A 21814-nucleotide genomic window follows, 5' to 3' on the forward strand; every position below is an offset into this window, starting at 1 on the left:
AAGACAGTATTTGAAGCAGGAGGTGACCGCCTGCATCTGATACTGCTGATTGGTCAAGTGAGATAAGGTCTGAGTGGTGACCTTGACTTTAGTCATGTGGAGCCAGTGGAGACATTGACAGGAACTCCTGTGTGAAGATTATCATGAGTTCAGTTCTCCTTCAGTCTTACTGTCCATGGTTCCGTAACAAGCCAGCCCTGCAAGGTGGCTCACGATCCATCCAAGCTCCCTGCACCTGACGCTTTGAAAACATGGTCTTCTGCATACCTTGATATTTGGATGAGAGCCTTGCTATGTCTGAGAGATGCTCAGGGACACCGGCCCTTGGAGCTTGGTTGAATAATGTTAGGCAGCTTCCACTTTTCCCCATGGCCCTGGAGATGCAGAAAAGCAGGACAGGGCGGCAGGATCTCTGGCATGGACCCATGTTTGGGCTCAGATGCAGCTCTCAGGGGGAACAGTGAAAACTCACATCCACTAAGGGTAGGGGGGGGTTCCTTTTTCTGTTTATGGCTTGACTGCCATAGACAAGGGATATTCCAACCCAAAGCATGTTGCTTAGTCTACAAAGAGATTCTTGCTCCAAATCCCAGTCTACTTTATAGCCCTACTTTAGGAGAGAAGCCTAAAGATTGGCCTGACCCTGAAATAAAGGTATTTTCTAGTCCAAGAATTGAGAACTAAGACTAAGCAGTGTGAATGCATCTGTGGGATTGGGGGGCATTCCGGGAAACCCGGGGCATGAAAGCCGCAGTATAACGCAGAGCAAGCCCCCCGCCTGTCTTCTTACCTGGAGTCTCTTCAGTATCCTTTGTCCCAAGCAGAAGCCATGTTTTGAATTGAGTGTAGCTTCAAATTTCCCTGACCCATCTCTGGATCAGAGAGAAGGGCTCCCTCAATGGCTTCCTCCTGGCGTTTTCAACCCCTTGACTCCTCCCACAAGGTGCCCAGGGCCCTGCCCTTGGACAGTCTCACCTAGGGAGGAAGGAGAGGAGAGGATTTGTCTCCCACTCTGCCCCCAGGAGCCTTCCAGCCCTGAGTCTGAATCTCCATTCCGCTCCTGACTTTTTGTACAGTCTCAGGCATACAGTTAAACCTGAATCTCATGGCCATCTTCTGGAAATGGAGACCCCAATACTACCACCTTCAAAAACGTGCTGTTATGTAGACTCAGAATATTTTGAGTCAGCCGCCATCTTTTTTTTTTTTTTTTTTTTTGCCACCTACCTCGTAAGAGGAGACATGGACCCTTTGCCCTCCAGTCCTCCGAGCCTGGTTGGAGGAGGCCATCGGGAGCCCCTGCTGGCTGCTTCTTGTGATGGATTCCTTAGTCAGAACAACTGAATGCCAGCAGCTTGGAGACTGACTCATCTGTTGTTGAAGTAAGTAGACTGTAGACATGGACCAGTTCTGTATCAACGGACCCCAAACGGGCATTCAGCTCATACCAGAAAAGGGCAAAGGTTGAGTCCTTACTTCTAGGAGGAATGGTGTCGTGCCTGGAGCATTGTAGACACCTGAGGAAAGTCACTGAATGGTTAACTCAGGGTGGATGGTGTCCAGGCTAAAAATGGTTGGTGGATTGGCATTCATTGGATCCTGGCTTTCTCCCCGGCGCGGCCACTGAGATTTCACTCTTGTTTCCCCACCTCGCTGGCAGGGGCTCAGACTCCATCTGGTTTCCTTAAATACCCAGAGGACCCGACACAGTGCTTTGCACATGGCAGATCTTAGCAGTTAATCCTTCTGTTTTGCTCGCTAAATGCCAAGTATTATTCTAAGATCTTCACACACATTAACCCACTTAGTCCTCACAACCCCCGAAAAAGGGGGGCTATTCTCTCATTTTACAGATAAGAAAACTGAGGCACAGACAGACAAGTGACTCACCCAAGGTCAAGGTGGGGGGAGCTGAGGTATATATATATATATATATATATATATATATATATATATATATATAATATATGTATATATATTTATATATGTATATATTACATATATATTCATTGATATTCTCTCAATGCACACATCACATACACACATATATACAAATATGTCTGTGTGTCTGAGGATTTTCTACTTGTGCACCATGGTCTTAGATGTCGGGGAATGCAGAGAACAGTCCTTGCCCTAGAGAAGTAATTTACAATCTGTAAGAGGGAAACAGGTATATAAATAGATCATTTCAATATACCGAGGAATTAAAATCCACCGGGGTCTGTCTTAGAGCAAAGCTATATGAAACTGAGACACCTTGGCTCTTTTCCCTTTTTTTAAATGTTTTTATTTATTTATTCATTTTGAGGATGAGAGAGAGAGAGAGAATGGGGTGGAGGGGCACAGAGAAAGGGGGACAGAGGATCTGAAGCGGGCTCTGTGCTGAGAGCAGAGAGCTTGATGTGGGGCTCGAACTCACAAACCACGAGACCAAGACCTGAGCCAAAGTTGGACGCTTAACAGACTGAGCACCCCCGCCCCCCCAACCCAGGCGCCCCTGTTTCTTGATGTGGGTGGTGGGTACAGGTTATGTTCATTGTCTGAAAATTCACTAAGCGATGCATTTAGGGTTATGTGGGTTATATACTTTAATATAATCAACACTTTAAAACACTTGAAAGGAAGAAAAGTGTCTTGGGAGCTCAGAGGGTATAGCAAAGATTCAGTTTTGGCCGGAGCCTCAGGGATCAAGCACCCTGTGTCCTGCCCCGGCATCTGATCACTGCTTGTCTCTCAAAGTGCCACCTGGGCCCTCCGATGACATCAGCTTCTCTCATGTGGCTCCAGAAAATGCATTTTTCTCTCTGGCACCTTCTACTGCATTCTGCACAGATATGTCTTGTTTTGCATTGCTTTTTACATTTTTTTTAAGTTTATTTTATTTATTTTTTGGGGGGGGGGGGAGAGAGCATGCAGGGGAGGGTCAGAGAGAGGGAGAGAGAATCCCAAGCAGGCTCTGAGCTGTCGGTACAGAGCCTGATGGGGGCTGGAACCAGGAACCACGAGATCATGACCTGAGCCGAAATCAAGAGTCTGATGCTTAACCAACTGAGCCACCCAGGCGCCCCTTGCTTTGCTTTTTAAAAGCGAACTGAGTGTCTCTTTGTGAACCTTTCCTACGTGGACACACAGGGGTTATGAACCATACAAAGGACCCTGTACACTGTGGAGGGCAGAGGCCACTGGGTACGGACCCCCCTGCTCTAGGCGAGGAAACAGTGCAGGAGACCTCAGCACGCCCTCCTGGTTGGGCTTACTCTGACAAAAATCCATCCGACATCTGTCCAAATATGCCTGGTTCGACAAACCACAAAATTCCATGCGACCATCATTCATTGGGCACATACCTGACTAGAGCCCCAAACATGAAGAACTTAGCTGATTTCTCCTTATTCTGTGGCTACCGTTCGGCATAAGCAGATCAAGTGATTTTATTCGTAACATTCAGGGATGGTTTGTTCATTTTTCCAGAAATGACACGTTCACTAAACACATGAATACTTTCTTTAGATGAATCTAAGTTAGGGCATAATTAGGGTTGTTATAATTTAGCAGCTTATTTTAAATAAAAAAACAGCAACCTAAATTATGTGTTCAGCAACCTGTGGCCTCGATGATATGTTAGTTTAAAATATAAGATAAGTTTATATAATATTATAACAACACATTAGGAACCACGCAGAATACCACTGCTTTAAACAAAACTTGCACGTTTAGCAGTGTTTATTTTTTATTTTTTTTAAATGTTTATTTTTGAGAGACAGAGAGAGGCAGAACATGAGCAGGGGAGGGGCAGAGAGAGAGGGAGACACAGAATCCGAAGCAGGCTCCAGGCTCCGAGCTGTCAGCACAGAGCCCGACGCGGGGCTTGAACCCACAAACCATGAGACCATGACCTGAGCCAAAGTTGAACGCTCAGTCGACTGAGCCACCAGGAAGCCCCATAGCAATGTTTATTTTTAGAAGCAAAAGTGCCTAGCAATTTAAGTACAACATTTCCAACATTTGTTCTACTTAGTTGCGATAAGGTGTCATTCCATCCGGCTGTTCTCATTTTGTTTTATCATTTGATTATGCTTCTAAGTAGATTTTACTATAGGTAGAAATTAGGAAATTTCGAAGAAAATATATATTTAAAGTAACACAAAACTAATTTTTTAAATTTAAATTCGTGGCTTCTTGATGAAAATAAAAAAAGGAAGTATGGGATAGTCACACATGCTATCAATCTGTGTCTGTTAATTAAGGGAAAAAATTTCTGGATACTCTCCCGTCAACAAACATGTGCGGGCAACACATTTTATACTTTTGGTGGTTAGAATCTTGCTTTCCCCTGTCTTCAAAACTTCTTACCCTAAGTGTTCACATGTCCCATCTCCTTTGGTTACCGTGATTAAACTCACTGTCAGGAAAGCCTGAGGTGCTGATTTATACTAGAGTGTCAATGGTTGATATCTTCTGTAAGAGTGATCTCACTTAAAGATACTGGCATTTTACCAGGAATCAGTAGCTGAAGCCAAAGGTGTTTAATGAAGGGTAAGATGATGGGTAGAAAGTTTACCCAGACCACAGCCTTCTGAAGTCCACCCCAGAGATGTTCATTGTGGACGTAAGTGCCTGGCTGGTCTGCCTCTGCAGAGCTGGTAGGTTGTGGCTAGCACATGGACACCTTCCCTGGGGCATTTGGTGGCAGGTGCTCAGATGCACTCACAAGGGCATGCCCGGCAGGGCTGGGAGCTTCCATTTCCCGAACACTTTCCGAAGCCTTGGGTTCCGGGAATTTGTGTTGAGAGTGCTTACTGCCTTTCCGTACCCTCTGCTTCTCTGTGAACTCCAGGCGGGCTGCCGTGTATCTGTTCACGGCCATGACCGACACAGCCATGCAGAGCGCGAAAGAACCCCACGCGAGGCTGTCAACAAAAGGCACAGTTAGGGAAGAGTGTGGGGCTATGGTTTCCTTCCTGCGGGAGGTCAGTCTGATGAAAATCCAGCTCATAGTTCCACTGAGCTCGGACCCGGACTTTGGATCACAAGTTTCGGACACCAGCCAACAGTGTTGTTAAGGGAAAAGATTTCGGAGTCATTGTGCCCAGTGTGCACTGCGGGTTTACGCCCATCTCTTAGGAACTGTGCACCCTTGAGCTGATGACTTCACCTCTCTGTATCAGTTTCCTCGTCTGCAAAACTTGACGGATAGTAACACTGCACACAGGCCGGTGGTGAGGAATTTAATGAACTAATGTGTGGGAAGTACTCAGCATGGAATCTGCTGATACAGAAGTGTTGCTTTTTTGTTATTGTTGCTCTTGGCTCTAACGCAGGACACCAGCCCTGCGTGTTGTTACTTTATATCCCCACCCTCTGGAAGCCTGTTGCGTTCGGAGATGATGGTCTAGCTACACTTTTCATCTTCCACAGAACAAGGAGGAATGAAAGAGAAAGAACCTCTGCCAAGTGACGAGTGTGTGTTTTCGGGGGACGAAATTCCCAGGTAGAAGAGAAGCCTCCACCTCCAATTACCTACAAAGAAGCCTACTGTAGCTAAGTTCTAAACTCGCTCCAGAGTTTCCAATCATCCCTAAACATGACTTGACCCTCAAGGACACCAGCATCTAGGGGGAAAGCCCAACAACAAACAGAAGAAAAAATCCAAAGAAAAGAGCTAAGAACAGAAGAAAACACCAAGAAGAAAACCTTTTGATTACTATCTACAGAGACATAGGAGAAGCTATTGCATGAACAAAGCAAGATCAGGATATTTAGAAAAGGAATAATTAGAAAACAAGAAAGACCTAGGGCACCTGGGTGGCTCAGTAGGTTAAGCATCCGAGTTCGGCTCAGGTCACGATCTCCTGGTTCATGGGTTCAAGCCCTGTGTTGGGCTTTGTGCTGACAGCTCGGAGCCTGGAGCCTGCTTCGGATTCTGTGTCTCCCTCTCTCTCTGCCCCTCCCCTGCTCACACTCTGTCTCTAAAAAATACATAAACATTGAAAAACAAACAACCATGGGGCGCCTGGGTGTCTCGGTCGGTTAAGCATCTGACTTTGGCTCAGGAGATGATTTCACAGTTTGTGGGTTCGAGCCCCACATTGGGCTCTGTGCTGACAGCTCAGAGCCCGGAGCCTGCTTCGGATTCTGTGTCTCTCTCTCTCTCTCTCTCTCTGCCCCTCCCCCACTCACGCTCACTATCAAAAATAAATAATAAAGACATTTTTAAAGAATGTAAAAAAGAAGGAACAGAAAGCTAAGAAATGGAAATAATCAAAGAAATAATACCAGAAAAAAACCCAGAATTCTAGGATGTGAATTCTAGGGCCCGTCAAGCACAGGAAAGGGAGAATGAGTGTGAATGAGAGATTTTCCCTCCAAGGTGCATTATCCTGACGTTTCAGAATACCGATAATAAAGAGTAGAAAGCAGCAGCTGACCTATAAAGGGACATGAATCAGAATAGTACGGAACTCGTGCCTGAAGCAGTCAATTCTAGAAGGAACTGAGCCACACCTTCAACATTTTAAGGGAAAATGATTTCCAACAAAGGATTACGCACGCTGCTAAACTATCAAATATAGAGCATTGGACAAATACATTTCCAAATATGCACGAAATAATATCTTTGCCCCTCGAACCCTTTCTTAGAAAGCTACTGGGGGATGTGCTCCCACAAAATGTGAATGTGAACTAAGTTAGATAATGACATGGGGCGCAGAAACAGCTCTCTGCTCACAGCACTGTGGCAAACCTCCAGGCAGGGGGTCCAGAGCGGAGGGGAATGTGGAGGGTTTTGGTTGGGGCTGGAAGAGTGGGATAGGGGGAGACAGAATTGAGAGATTGCTATGTTTAATGCCATTTTATTTTCAATTTTTAAACATCTTTAAATGTTTTTATTTAGGGGCGCCTGGGTGGCACAGTAGGTTGAGCGTCCGACTTCAGCCAGGTCACGATCTCGCGGTCCGTGAGTTCGAGCCCCGCATCAGGCTCTGTGCTGACAGCTCGGAGCCTGGAGCCTGCTTCGGATTCTGTGTCTCTCCGTCTCTCGGCCCCTCCCATACTCATGCTCTGTCCCTCTTGCTCTCAATAATAAATGAAAAAACGTTAAAAAATAAAAAAAATAAAAATACTTTATTGCAGAGCACCTGGGTGGTTCAGTCAGTTAAGTGACTTCACCTCAGGTCGTGATCTCACAGCTTGTGAGCTTGAGCCCCACGTCAGGCTCTATGCCGACAGCTGGGAGCCTGCCTGCTTCGGATTCTGTGTCTCCCTCTCTCTCTGCCCCTCCCCCACTCACACTCTGTCTCTCTCTCAAAAATAAATAACATTTATGGGGCGCCTGGGTGGCGCAGTCGGTTGAGCGTCCGACTTCAACCAGGTCACGATCTCACGGTCCGTGAGTTCGAGCCCCGCGTCAGGCTCTGGGCTGATGGCTCGGAGCCTGGAGCCTGTTTCCGATTCTGTGTCTCCCTCTCTCTCTGCCCCTCCCCCGTTCATGCTCTGTCTCTCTCTGTCCCAAAAATAAATAAACGTTGAAAAAAAAATTTTTTTAATGTTTTTATTTATATTTGAGAGAGAAAGAGAGCAAGGGGAGGGGCAGAGAGAGAGGGAGACGCAGAATCCCAAGCAGGCTCCAGGCTCTGAGCTGTCAGCACAGAGCCCAACGCAGGGCTCGAACCCACGAGTGGTGAGATCACGACCTGAGTGGAAGTTGGACGCTTAACCAACCCATGATTTTTTAAAAAGATATTATTTTTAAGCAATCCCTACACCTCATGTGGGGTTCAGACTTACAGCCCCAAGTTCAAAAGTCATACACTCTACTGACTGAGATAGCCAGGCACCCTTGTTCAATACTATTTGAGTTTTAAAAACTATTTGTATGTACTTCTTTGATTAGAAGTTAAGTAATTACAAGTAATAGGAAACAAAACAAAACAAAATGATATTGGAACAAATACCATTTTTTGAGAGAGATCACAAGCAGGGGTGGGGGGAGGAGGAGAGAGAGGGAGAGAGAGAATCCCAAGCTTGGCGTGGAGCCCAACGTGGGGCTCAATCCCACGACCCTGGGATCATGACCTGAGCTGAAATCAAGAGTCAGACGCTTAACCGACTGAGCCACCCAGGTGCCCCTGTATAATATGACATGGCTGAGACTTTCTGTTAGGAACACAACTTATCTGTCCATTAGAAGCAGGGGCAGGGTCTCTCATGATTGAAGTATTTATTAGGCAGCATTATAACTTAGGACTCTTCCCCGTAAGCCATGTTTAAGAATGGGATAACATCAGTATCCCCATTTATTTATTTTTTATTATTTTTATTATTATTTTTTAATGTTTGTTTATTTTTGACACAGAGGGAGACAGAACATGAACAGGGGAGGGGAAGAGAGAGAGGGAGACACAGAAGCTGAACCAGGCTCCAGGCTCTGAGCTATCAGGACAGAGCCCAATGCGGGGCTCGAACCCATGAACCATGAGATCATGACCTGAGCCGAAGTCGGGCACTCAACCGACTGAGCCACCCAGGAGCCCCCAGGAGCCCCATTTCTTGAGGGCTTCACTCTTTGCCAAGGATTTTACAAACATAATCTCTTTGAATGCCTAGGGACACATGAGACAGGTTTCATCATCTTCCAGATGAGAGAGCTGGGCTCCAGAAAGGTCAAGAAATCAACCCAAAGTCAGACGGCAGAGCAATGGCCAAGGTCAGTAGTCTTACAGAACCTGCGTGTAACCCTGCGGGTCTGTCGGGGCTTGGGCACCACGGCCAGCAACTTACCAGTATGACCAGCCATAGTCCCACGTCTGAGGCTTCCAGTCTTCGGGACCAAGGTTCACAGCGATTTGAAAGATGGTTGTGTACATCATGTGGGCCACCATCCCGAGGAGCCCTGCACAAGGAAAGCTTTGTGAGCCACAGGTGGGGATGGGGTTTCCCTACCTTGCGCGAGTTGGATGTAAACCCCAGGAGCGTCCTTCTTGAACCCTTCCAAGCAGATCCCCCGTCTCACGTTCATACCAATTCCTCGTTGTCGTGAATGCATATGGCGTGTGTTCCTCTGACGTGTTGTTCCTCCCGTGGCCACCTCTCCCCGTGTGTCATGCCCCTGTGTCCCTGTGCTCAGAGGCACCAATGCTCCAGTCTCTCCTTCCCAGCGCAGAGGACGGGTCCTTGGACCACATTTGGCCTGAAGCCACACTCCACGGGGTTCTGTTCTGTTACTTCTTTTGCGTGTGGATGGTTTGCTAACTCTGGGATACTTTAGGGAAAAATCTGAGTATGGGGGGCAAGCCTGGGTGGCTCAGTCGGTTGAGCATCCAACTCTTGATTTCGGATCAGGTCATGATCTCACATTTTGTGAGTTCGAGCCTCACCTCGAGCTCTGTGCTGATGGCATGGAGCCTGCTTGGGATTCTTTCTCTCCCTTTCTCTCTGCCCCCCCCCCCGCTCGAGCTCTTTCTCTCTCTCTCGAAATAAATAAACATTAAAAAACCCAAGAAAGTTGCCTTGGATTTCATTTTTAAACGCTGGCTGTTTCGTTGTTGTGTCTTTCTTTTGCGGGGAGTCTAATCTCACGCGTGTTTTCATTGGATAAATGTATGGCCAATGGTGGCCAGGTAGGGATCAGCTTCAGAGGCCCAAATAGAAATGAGTTTTAATTGGTGGGGGCAATTATTTATATATTAATGGGCCATCTAAAGTCCTTGTGATGTAAACCCTCCAACAGTCTACCTGAAACTGTGTTTTCACACTTGAAACTGAACAGACATCCAGAAAGAGGCTGACTCATGACCTTGGCAGGGGTCGAGGGGAGCACTGGAGGGTGCCAGGACCTGGGGAGGAGTCTCCAAGAGCCCATGGCCTACCTCTTTGTTATGAAGATCCAGAAATTGGATTTTATCACCCTATTCGCTGATGATAAAGCTTGGCAAAGACTCCTGATACTTATCACGCACAGAAGTGAGCTCCCAGCTGGACTGATGCACTGTTAGCAGGGCTTGGAGTATGGGGACAGAGAAACAAAGGAAGTCATCTGTTGGGGGTCCTTTTCTTGATGGAAAGGCCACTCAGGAGACCAAATGAAGCTGCTCTGATACAGAGGAGGATACAGAAGGAAGACCGCCACCCCAAAGAAAGGGAGTTCTTTATTCTTACACGTACATCGAGCTTGATAATGACTTTCAGCAAGCAACAATTTCTTGCATTCTTCCCACAGAGTAGGTGCATTTACTTAGTCATCACTATAGCCACTGGAGGTAGCTGGCTTAGAGAGGTTGAGTAACTTGCCTGGGGTCACACAGCACTCACGTAGCAGAGAACTGACACCCAGGTAGGATTTCCTGACAAACTACTGTGCTACATTAGGCAATTTCTGTTCTCAGAGCCCATGTGTCTCCTTCCCAGGGTTGTGATAAAGACCCAGTAATACATTTTATTTTCCATCCCTTTTCTTTTCATCCGTCAGCCAAAGCATCATTGCTTTCCCCCGCCCCCTGCCCCTCCAGTGGGATTTATTCAGTGACTTCTCCAGTGGACCAGCTAGCCGTCCTGCTGAACGGGCCGTTGACAGGAGAAGAGCCAGCCTGCGCTTTGGCAGTGGGGACAGACAGCCCGGAGCTTTGTCCCTCCCGCTGGGACAGGCTGTGGGGAATCACCTGTTGGCTGCTGGCGACAAGTACCTGCGAGCACCGTGAGGATGGCTACAGAAGCATCCACCTTGAGCCAGCGGAAACCAGCGCTCTGAGAACTCACTCCGGAGCCCAGGAGGACGGCACTCGTCAACACCAGAAGGATGTTCAGGATCTCGGCCCCAATGGACAGCCACAAAAGTCCTGCAAAGTGTGAGGGTGATAGAGACCCTGAGCCTGGAGAGTTCACAAGCACCGTGATGTCGAACCCTTTGATCCTGTTCCCTTCTAAGACACAAAAACAGGGTGGCCTGGATGGCTCAGTCGGTTGAGCGTCCAGCTTTGGCTCAGGTCATGATCTCACTGTTTGTGAGTTCGAGCCCCGCGGCGGGCTCTGTGCTGACAGCTCGGAGCCTGGAGCCTGTTCTACATTCTGTGTCTCCCTCTTTCTCTCTCCTCCCCCGCTCATGCTCTGTCTCTCTCTCAAAAAATAAACATTAAAAATTTTTTAAAAATTAAAAAATAAAATACAGAGATGGTCAGCATTTAAAAAGAAACAGAAAACAGGGGCTCCTGGGTGGCTTAGTCGGTTAAGCGTCCAACTTCAGCTCAGGTCATGATCTCACGGTCTGTGAGTTCTAGCCCCGCGTCAGGCTCTGTGCTGACAGCTCAAAGCCTGGAGCCTGCTTCGGATTGTCTCCCTCTCTCTCTGCCCCTCCCCTGCTCATGCTCTGTCTCTCTCTCTCTCTCTCTCTCTCTCTCAAAAATAAATAAACATTAAAAATATTTTTTTAAAAAAGATTGTCCTTCGCTGGGAGGGGGAAAAATAAAAACAACAACAATAAAGCAGGAGTCTGATGTGGGGCAGGAGAGAGGCTGGGGGGGTGGCCTCTCTATTCCCCAGTTCAGAAGTTAGTACGTTGTTTGGATTTGACCAGAAGACTTTATCTTGGTCCTTTTATTTATTTTTTATTTTTTTTTACAATGTTTTATTTATTTTTGAGAGAGAGACAGGATGCGAGTGGGTTGGGGCAGAGAGAGAGGGAGACAATCCAAAGCAGGCTCCAGGCTCCGAGCTGTCAGCACAGAGCCCGACACGGGGCTCGAACCCATGAACCGGGAGATCATGACCTGAACCAAAGTCGGACGCTCAACCGACTGAGCCACCCAGGCGCCCCAATCTTGGTTTTTTAAAGAAGACACCAAACTTAAGGAAGAAGGCGGCTGAGCGTTTAGGAGCCCTGGTTAGAGATCCCGAAACCTTGTTTGTATCTGTGTGGGCCGTTTCTTTGCCCTCCGGAGGGCATCCCGCCCGCTTCTAGGAGACACTGTGCTGCAGGTGGAGGTAAGAAGACAGAGGAACAGGGAGGGAAGCTGGTGTCTGTGAGCTGCGTCCTGGGGCCCCAGCAATGGGCGAAACAGGTGTAGATCCAGCTTTCACAAAACCTGCACTCCCGCTGGGGAAACAGACCCCGCGAAACCATCACGGATTTGATGAGCGGCACAGACAAGACGAAGCGTGCGGGAGCCCATCTCTTCCCAGCCCTGCGTCCGCCGTGGGCCGCTGTGGGCGTATGCGTGCCCTGGGACCCGGTAAACACTACCGGTCAGGGCTTCCCGCCCCTCCCCGCCGGCAAGGTCGGTTGTACCACCTTTTCCAGAGCCCCTGACGACTACAGGGCACATGCAGGGGGCAGGTGGTTCCAGCGCTTGGACTTGACTTTGTGGAAAAACCACAAAGAGCTCTCTCGTGTCTCCGCCCCTCCCCCCGTCTCCCCCAACACACACAATCAAAGTGACCCACGCTGTGAGGCGCCCTGGTGGACAGAACATGGGTATTTACCGTGTTCTTCAGCTGGTATTATACTCTGGAAACTTCTACACTTTTCACCTAGAACACAAAGAGAATATACTCATAAGGAGGAGTAACTGTGTTTCTAGCACCCTCACTCTCTTAGGGACAGACTGTGTTTCGAGCACCTTCAGTCTATCCAGGGTCATTTTAATGGGGAGAGAGAGACAGAGCATGAGTGGGGGAGGGGCAGAGAGAGAGGGAGACGCAGAATCCCAAGCAGGCTCCAGGCTCCGAGCTGTCAGCACAGAGCCCGAGGCGGGGCCCGAACTCGGGAACCATGACATCATGATCTGAGCCGAAGTCGGACGCACAACTGACTGAGCCACCCGGGCGCCCCTATCCCAGGTCATTTCGAACAAGGATTGGGGGATGTGGCAGATGGCTTTACTGTTCACAGACATGTGCTGGCCCCCCTACCCACCCGACCCACCCCCCAACAGGAACATGATTCAATCCCATCGTGGTGAATCCAGGCTTGGCCATAGGACTTCCTTTGGCCAATGAACTGGGAGCTGGCATGGGGTGGGTCACTTCTGGTCAGAAGCTTTAAGAGCCAATGTTCTGGTTCTTGTTCCCCTGTCTCTGTGATCACAGAAGCGCCTGTCCCGATGGAGTCCCCATCAGCCTGGGTCCCTGGATAGCTGTGGGGAGGAGTCACCCTTCGCCAACCTAAAAAATACATGCAGAATGAACTAGGGATGAACTTGTTGATTTAAACCCCTGGGATTTGGGGGTTGTTTGTTACTGAGGCATAATCCAGCCCGTCTGGGCTGATACTGCGAGCCTTAGACCACAGGTTCTCACCTTCCCAAACAGCATCCGTTATGGTATGAGTCTCAGTTTGTCTCTGGTTAGAGGGAAAGGAACAAAGTTTGTATTGTTTTTTTTAAATTTTTAATGTTTATTTGTGTGTGTGTGTGTGAGAGAGAAACAGAGTGCAAGCAGGGGAGTGAAGCAGAGAGAGAGGGAGACACAGAATCAGAAGAGGCTCCAGGCTCTGAGCTGTCAGCACAGAGCCCGACGCGGGGCTTGAACTCACGAACGATGAGATCATGACCTGAGCTGAAGTCAGATGCTTAACCGACTGAGCCACCCGGGCGCCCCTGTAATGATTTTAAAAAACACACTGGAGCAGATTCAGAGCTGGTACCGAGTGACCTCGCTGCTGGCATCCCACCGTGCTTTCTGGAGCATGGAAGGACGGGGGGGGAGTTACTGCGTGTGCACCAGAGGCTGCTTATTTCGTGTTCCGGAAGGGTCCCGGAAGCCTGGGAGTATCGTCTGCCATGACAGATGCCCAGATGCCTGCACAATCATCTGCTTCTTCCCTGCAGAGTTCAGGGGAGTGGCCCCAAGGACCCCTGAGGGTAAGTGACTGGTACAGGAGCATTAGGACTCGGGCCGCATTAGGACACCGCCCCCGCTGCATCACTGACTGGATGCAATCTGGTGCACAGCCCGGAAGGTGCCGGAGGATGCAGACAAGCCTGAGCCCCGGAGCTGCTCCCCGTCTGGGCTGGTGGGAACTAAAACAGGGCCAGTTGGGGCACAGATCACTGCCTCTCCAAAGGAATGGCTTTCTCAGCCCTAAACCAAGCTTAGTGGTCCCCGCGTTGGCCTCGCGTCAAGGATTTAATGAAATAATGGACAGGAAAGCCGCTCTCAGTTCCTACGCACCGAAATCTCCCTGAAATAAAATGAGTTGTACTGGGGGCTGTTTGCATGTGGTTAGGGCACAGATTGTTATTAAATATAGCACACTGTAAGTATCCTGAGGGCCAGGGTCACGTCACCTACCTTTCCTGGAAGTTTTCAGGGACGGAAGGAAGCTTGGGGGAGCATCTTTAGACCGCAGAAATTATTTCTCCTTTGTAGGAGAGAAAACCCCAGGTAACTCTCCTACTCAAGAACCTGCAGTGGCTCCCTATTCCTCCAGTGCTGAGTCAAGGTTCCTCTTCTTTGAGGGCCTTGCTTCCTCAACACACAGCCCTTCCCTTTGGTTCACCTTCTACGGCGTCAGGCTCATGCGGGAAGGACCGTCCGCACGAACAGGTGCACGCTCACGGTGGTGCATGTCTAAATGCCACAGACCTTCAGATTGGCCACGCTTGTCCTCACGAAACACCAAGCGCCCTGGGGCCTCATTGCTTCCCACGTCTGCCCTGCGCCTCTGCTGGGCTCTGGGAAGAAGAGGAACAAAGGCTGGGTTTATGATACAGCCACTTGGTGGAGCTGCCCCGATGGGATTCTTTCTGGCGAACGTGTCGCAGGCTTTACCCGTCACATGACCCAAGGGAGGGCACTTACACAGCCTGGGGGTGAGGATGACAGCCCTGGGGACCCGTCTGCCAATCTGTAGCCGCGGTGGCCCATTCAGCTTTTGAATTAAGCCCACTTTGGATGGATGCAACCGTTTTCCTGAAGATTCTCCGATTTTGGCAGTGGGCACGGTGTTAGGGTCGCAGCAGCAAAACTTCGGCCAGTTTTTCCTGGTTGGACCAAGGAAGTCGCCATTGCACTGGGGACATCTCCACACTCACACGCTGCTCTCAGAGAGCCCTTTTGGGGCCGGCAAGTGCTTCTTCATGTAAGCCCCCACGTCATCCCCACGAGACCCAATGAGTGAGGCCGGCAGGGGGGGAACAAGTGCGTGTCAAGGACAGAATGGGGCACGTAAATCTTCAAGGCCTGGCTTCTGTGCCTGGTTCTGCCATTCAGTAATCGGACCACTCTGAACCTCGGTCTCTTCATCTGTGAAATGGGTGTGATAGAAGTCCTCCAATGACAAAGTTGCGAAAGTATTCTGTGAACTGCCTTGTGTTTTTGTTTTCTTTTTGAGTGTTTTGTTATCAATAAAGACAAGTGCACACAGCCACATTTTACAGATCTGGAGGCCAGGCGCAAATAGGTCGGTAGAGTCAGGAATCGAAACACCTGAGACCCAGTGCCTTATGCACATCACCCACCTGCTGTCTTTCTCCATAATGCACGGAGGACGAATTCTCTCTCTTGCCTTCCTTGGAGGGCCGCCCTTTCTCTCAGGAATAAAATGGAGGCCAGGTGCAGAGCCAGGGGCAGGGCAGAAAAGAAAGCGGAGGCCGGCCAAGGAGATTAGGAGAATTCACAATAGCTCAGAAGGCTGAGGTCAGCCTGGGCCAGATGTCAGGCCGTTGTGACCCCTTGATTAATTTGAATCCTCAGAAATGGTGTTCCTTTTGAATGAGGCCAGCGGGATTAAAAGGAAAAATCTTCATAAATCCCACGAAGCCAGAGAGGCGGGTGTTAACGGAGCTTGGCGATAGAGTTTCACCAGCCAAGCAGGGCAACATGCCAGCTTGGGAACTGGTGTCCGGGTCCCCAGTGCTGGACTCCAGCATCTCTGTCTGCTTGTTCCTCACCCCCTCCCCTCTATGGGGTGCCCAGGCCCCTCTGTCCTTGACCTTTGGGGTTTAGTGCAACAGCGAAGAATTGGAGACGGACACCTTTTCTTGGCTCATTGATTGGACACTTTCATTTCAAATCTCCATTTCAGAGTGTGGGATCAGAGGCGCTGCACCCCTTTAAAGGCACGTTAGGCAGGGGCCCCCGGGGGGCTCAGTCGGCTAAGCGTCCGACTTCAGCTCAGGTCATGATCTCTCCGTCTGTGGGTTCGAGCCCCGCGTCAGGCTCTGTGCTGATGGCTCGGAACCTGGAGCCTGCTTCCGATTCTGTGTCTCTCCTTCTCTTTCTCCCCCTCTCCTGCTCATGCTCTGTCTCTGTCTCTCAATAATAAACACATTAAAAAAAAATTTAAAGGCACTTTAGACCATGGCATAAAGGAATGGGAGAAGGTGGCTTCTGCAGAGGATGTCCTAAAATCACACTCCGGATAAGCCTCCCCTGGAAGGTCAGCTTTTGCAAGGACAGAGCTGATTCAGAAGGAAAAGATCCAGGGACGCTTCTGGGGACATCAGAGCTGGGGAGGGGGTGTTGGACTTCCCGAGACCCCTTTCCTGGGCTTTCTCGGATCAAGGGGCACCCTCCCCAGGATAGAGTCCTTACTGTCAGGTGTCCTGAGCTCCCCCCTCCTCCAGGACTCTCTCTTTGAGCAGTTTGGGTGCCCTCCCGTTCACCTCCAGCTGTAATCCTTCTCTTTTCTTTTTTTTTTTTTTTTAATGTGTATTTATTTTTGGGAGAGAGAGAGTATGCATGAGTAGGGGAGTAATCCTTTTCTGTCGTCTACCCCAAATCTCCCAGACACTTGTGATAAATGAGACTTACGAGCAGATGTTTATGGGGACTGATCTTCAACTGGGGGCCCCAGGCTATATTCCGTGGCCAATGTGTTTTCCTGGTCCTATGCAATGTTTTCGAGATGCTTTAAAATTGGGGATTTTCACGGGGACATCCAAGTATTTTTCTTTTCTGGAAAACTCGGAGGATCTGACAACATTGAGCACGTAAGCCCTCATGACCATAAAGTTGAGCTGAGCCAGGGGCTGCCTCTTTATCTGGGGATGAGGTTTCAAGGTCATTGGTATTCTCTGATGACCTTGCTTCATTTGCTTTTGTTACCACCTTCTGTGGGCATTGGTTTGCGACCTGTGGCATGTATCTTTTGTTTTATTCCTTTGTGTGTTTGCTGTTAATTTAGTTACTCTTTAGTAAAAATTTCATTCTAAGCTTTTTGCTCTGGGAGCGTCTCATAACACATGAAGGTGATCATATCTCTCCAAGGGAAAAAAAGGTGTTCTGGAGAACATGCTTCTTCTTGGCTCTTAATAAAGTGATGATGGTATTTAGAGACTGTAGTTTACTCGGATGAACTTATTATCTTAGGAAGCATAAAAAATGTGAGCAGAGGGTTTTTTTTTGGATTGATAGACACAAAATTATTCATTGGCAATTATAAGACAACTTCTCTTCAGTTGAGTTTTGGGCACTGTGGGGGGAAAGAGGGAGTCTGGGTAAGACTTTTACAAAGAATGAGGGCACCTGGGATGCTCAGTCGGTTGAGCATCTGACTTCAGCTCAGGTCACGATCTTATGGTTTGTGAGTTCGAGCCCTGCATCGGGCTCGGTGCTGACAGCTCAGAGCCTAGAGCCTGCTTCGGATTCTGTGTCTCCCTCTCTCTCTGCCCCTCCCCTGCTCATGCTCTGTCCCTCTCTGTCCCCAAAATAAATAAAAACATTAAAAAAAAGAAAATTAAAAAAAAAGTATATAAGATGCACATAAATCAGAAAGGAGTCAAGAATTCACTCTTTATTTCTACTTGGCTTTGTCCATGAAACGTTGAGAACATCAACCCTCCTTAGAATTCAGCCTGTGTTCCTGACAATATATTTAAAAACCTTGCAGAGGTGTGATCCACGAGAAGGTTGTGTGTGTGTGTGTGTGTGTGTGTGTGTGTGTGTGTGTGTGTTGGTAGAATGTCAAGGAGATTCCGGGTCTCTAGAGGAAGAAGTGTGAAAGGTCTTCTCACGGCCCCATAACTCTGCTGTCGGCCTCTGCTTAGGTCGAGAAAGCCCCCCTCCTCCCACCTGGGTCACAGGTTTTTACCAGAAAGCTCAGGGACAGGTGTCTAATTTCCTGGCTCCTGAGAAGCAGTGCTTCTCATCTTGTTCATTTAGGTGTTTCTTTCTAGGGAACACTGTCTTGCTGTCTTGCCCAGATCCTTGTCCTGGAGTGACCGTGACCTTGCGTGGCAGGGGAGGAGAGTTGCCTCGGGTGACACTGAAGAGACACGTGGGTTAAGTTCTTCTGTAACGAGGCTTCCCCTTCCACCCTGCTTTGTGTTCTAATGCAAATACCTGGACTGTTTTGCCTCAGACACTCTGTCCTGTCTGCCTGGAATATCCTAATCTCCATCTATTAAAATCACAGTCCTGCTTGGAGGCCTGGTACAGTGGCCACCTCCTTTATGAAGCCTTCGCCATGCCCAGAGCTGTGAATAACCTCTTTCTCCTTTCTATTCCAATATCATATGTGAATCTTTGTGGTAACCATGGTCATATTTTTCCTTGTTTTAGTTTCATCTCGATCCTCACCACTGTAGTCCACTCACCTTTGTATCCCCCCATTCCCCTCATCTTGTGCTTGACAAGGAAATGCTTTTTAGTGAATTTGTTCCATGCTGCTTGGAACGCCCTTTCCAGAGGGCTTTGCTATACTCCAGGGCATGCTTCTCTAACCCTGGTGTGTGTCTTAATCACCAGGGGAGCTTATTAGAGATACAGATAACACCAGATAGAAAAGAGAGCTGAGGGGAATAAAAAGCAATGCTATGAGGATGGGAAAAGAAAAGGCAATTAGGAACTCCAGGGAAAGCAAAAGGCTGTACAAGAAATTTAATGTACTGATAGCACCTCCTTGATTCTGTAATGAACAATATCTATACAGTCTAAATAATTATTGGTTTATTGATTTATAGAAAACAACAATATAAGTATATTAGGAAGATGGGAGAACAGACATGGGATGTGGTGGTATGAGAGATTTATCCTTATCTGTCATGACAGGAAGTTAATGAATCATGTCTAACATGAAGACAGCATATGGTTTTTGAAACATGGAGGCAAATACCAGAAGAAACAACTGAGCTAAAAGTGGTTTCTCTGAAGGGTGGGACCAGGTTATAGAGCAGGAAGGTAGCAGGGGACTGTTGGTTTCTCTTATAAGTGTTTTTAAATGATTTGATCTCTTATCTATGTATAAATATTACCTTACTTAAATATATATATATATATATATATATATATTTTTTTTTTTTTAAAAGACTGTGGATATCTAGACCCCATTTAGATCTATGGAACCAGAATCTCCTGCACTGGGCACCTGGACTTGTATTAACTTGCTGGGCGATTCTCATGCACAACAAACATTTGATAACCGGAGTGGTGCTTATATGCAGCTATGGAAATAGAAGTAGGCAGACCTCACATGGGGACTTGGAAGGGGAGTGGAAATTCCCAAGCAACTTGCCTATGGGTTTGGTGACTATATTTTCCAAACTGAAAATCTGAGACTGCCTTCAGTGCCCTCCAGAATGCAGGATCATGAGCCTCCTGTGTCTGTGGGGGTAGAGAGAGAGGACGTATAGGAAGATAGTGGCACCCCCCAGAGGAGAGGGGCAGGAGGCCCTTCCAGTAGCTTTAGCTCTAGGTACTATTGTATTGTGTGTACCACACTTAAAGCAAAGGCCATATGTACTGACGGGGACACATAGAAGGGTAAGACTAGGCACTGGTGGCCCCCAGTGGGGCAGGATGGAGAGGGGTAAGCAGCATTGAGAGGGTTCCTACTTGGAGACTTTTACTTAGACCTCAGAAGAAACCACTAATGCTATAAGGATGAAAAAAAGGCAATTAGAAACTCCAGGGAAAACAAAAAGCTGGTCAAGAAATTTAATGTGTTAAGCCTGAGGTCAAGAGAAAAAAGGGGGGGAGGTCCTCTCCTTTCCACCTTGACGGGTGTGCTTTTCTAGTAGGAAGGGCAGAGCATTGTGGCCCCAAGCATGGATTTGGGTTTGCCCTCAGGCTGTATGACACTGCAGAGTTCAGCTCCTCCCTCCTCAGTTCCTTAGGATGTAAAACAAAAAAATTTTTTTTTCTGAAATAGGTGTTCCAAATACCAACCATTCCCTTCCCTCTTCTCTCTTGTCTTCCTCTCCCATTTCCCTTACCAACTGGCAGAAGTTCAAAAGATATGGAACCAGGGCTGAGTAATATGGCAAAAGCAGGGTTGGGCTCGCCAGCCATATGACCTGAAACTCTGAGCCTCAGTTTCCTCACTTGTGAGCTGAGGAAATAATATCTACTCTGCAGGGTTATTGCAAGGATTTCCAGAGACAAAGGTCTAGCTTGTTAAGGATTCTTACTTCTTGAAGGTGCCCCCCAAGAGGGAGGATCCTTTCCCACCGATGATGATAAAAGTCAATTTTCCAAGAGAACTTGCCATTTCTTTTTTTTTGTAAGTTTTTAAATTTTATTTTTAAGTTTATTTATTTATTTTGGGGGAGAGATAGAGTAAGGGGCAGACAGAAAGAATCCCAAGAAGGCTCCACATTATCAGTGTGGGGCCCGATGCGGGGCTCGAGCCCACGAACCGTGAGATCATGACCTGAGCTGAAATCAAGAGTCGGACGCTTAACCGACGGAGCCCCCCAGGTGCCCCTGAGAACCTGCCATTTCAAGACCCCCTAAAAAGCACAAGGATGCGGCTTGGGGTCAGACGGGGCCACTTTGGGTTCTCGGGGGATTGGGTAGACACTAGCAAATGGTCAAAGCGCATTCTTACAAACGCCCCACATCAGGCACTGTTGCAAGGCAGGGAAGCCAGTCATTTACGCCTTATAATAATTCTTGCTGACATACTGCTGTCATCCTATTTCACAGATGAGAAAACGGAGGCCCAGAGAGGTGAAGAAGCTCACCCAAGGATACAGAGGCTGTCAGCGGCAGCACTGGGATTCAAACCCAGGCAGCCTGGCTCCCGAGCCCCTGCCTCTGTCGCCCCCACCCCCGGCACCTGCGGCCACGCTCGCTCACCTGCGCTGCCGAGGTTTTCCTCACAGGACTGCCAGAGCCCCACGTGGAACCGGCTCTGGATGAACCTGTCGTCTCCCGTCTCCCAAATGTACTGGACGGCCTGGCTCTCGTCGTCCCTCCTGCCACCGCCGTGGCCCCTGTTGAGATGAATGCATCCTAGCCCTCCCGGATGGTCCTGGCACAGAGGCTTTGCCACCCTGCGGGTCCCCTCGCACCAGTGGCTGCTGCCCAGGGCGGCGAGGGAGAAGGCCAGGGCGAGGCAGACGGGAAGTAGGGCGTGCACCTGCTGTCTCCCGGCCCCGTCCATGACTGGAGGAGGCGTGCGGCCTCGGGATGAGCAGCGGGCCGCCTCCCCGCCTCCGCGTGCTGCCCGCCCCTCTCAGCCCTGCCATCTGGCACCCTTACGGGCTTCTCTCCCATCCCCGGGGGCCCCCCAGCGTGTGACGCCCGTGTGCGCGCCTGTGGCCTGAGAAGCCACGGGAGAAAGAAAGCACGAAGCCGACGTGTTCCCATCAGCTGCGTTCGCGCCCCCACCCTCCCCAGGGTGTGGGTGTGTAGGACGATGCCGGCTCTGTTTTTGTCTTTTTAAACCCGGGGTAAAATACGCACAAGACGAAATTCACCATGGTGACCATTTTCTACTTTCATACTGCTGTGTCCCAGTCTCTAGTCCCCTCTTCATCTTGGGACCCCGGGGGCGGAGCTCCCCTTCCCTGTCCCCGGCCCGGGCACCCGCCAGTCCGCTTCCTGTCTCTACCAACCCGGCCACTCCGGGGATCTCACACAGGTGGGGTCATGCAGTACC

The 21814-nt window shown here is 48.9% G+C and overlaps 1 protein-coding gene across 1 annotated transcript; it reads right to left on the reverse strand.

Moving 5' to 3' along the window:
* Nucleotides 1-4179: 4179 nt before the first annotated feature.
* On the reverse strand, nt 4180-21316 carry GSG1L2 (GSG1 like 2). The gene is made up of 5 exons (XM_030296451.1): nt 21010-21316; nt 12472-12519; nt 10680-10832; nt 8779-8890; nt 4180-4910 (listed from the first exon to the last, which is right to left on the reverse strand). The coding sequence occupies exons 1-5, from the start codon at nt 21314-21316 to the stop codon at nt 4655-4657; spliced, it is 876 nt and encodes a 291-aa protein (XP_030152311.1). The 3' UTR covers nt 4180-4654.
* Between the last annotated feature and the right edge of the window lie 498 nt (nt 21317-21814).

This window comes from Lynx canadensis, chromosome E1 (assembly GCF_007474595.2).
Source record: "Lynx canadensis isolate LIC74 chromosome E1, mLynCan4.pri.v2, whole genome shotgun sequence".
In the NCBI taxonomy this organism is placed as follows: Eukaryota; Metazoa; Chordata; class Mammalia; order Carnivora; family Felidae; genus Lynx; species Lynx canadensis.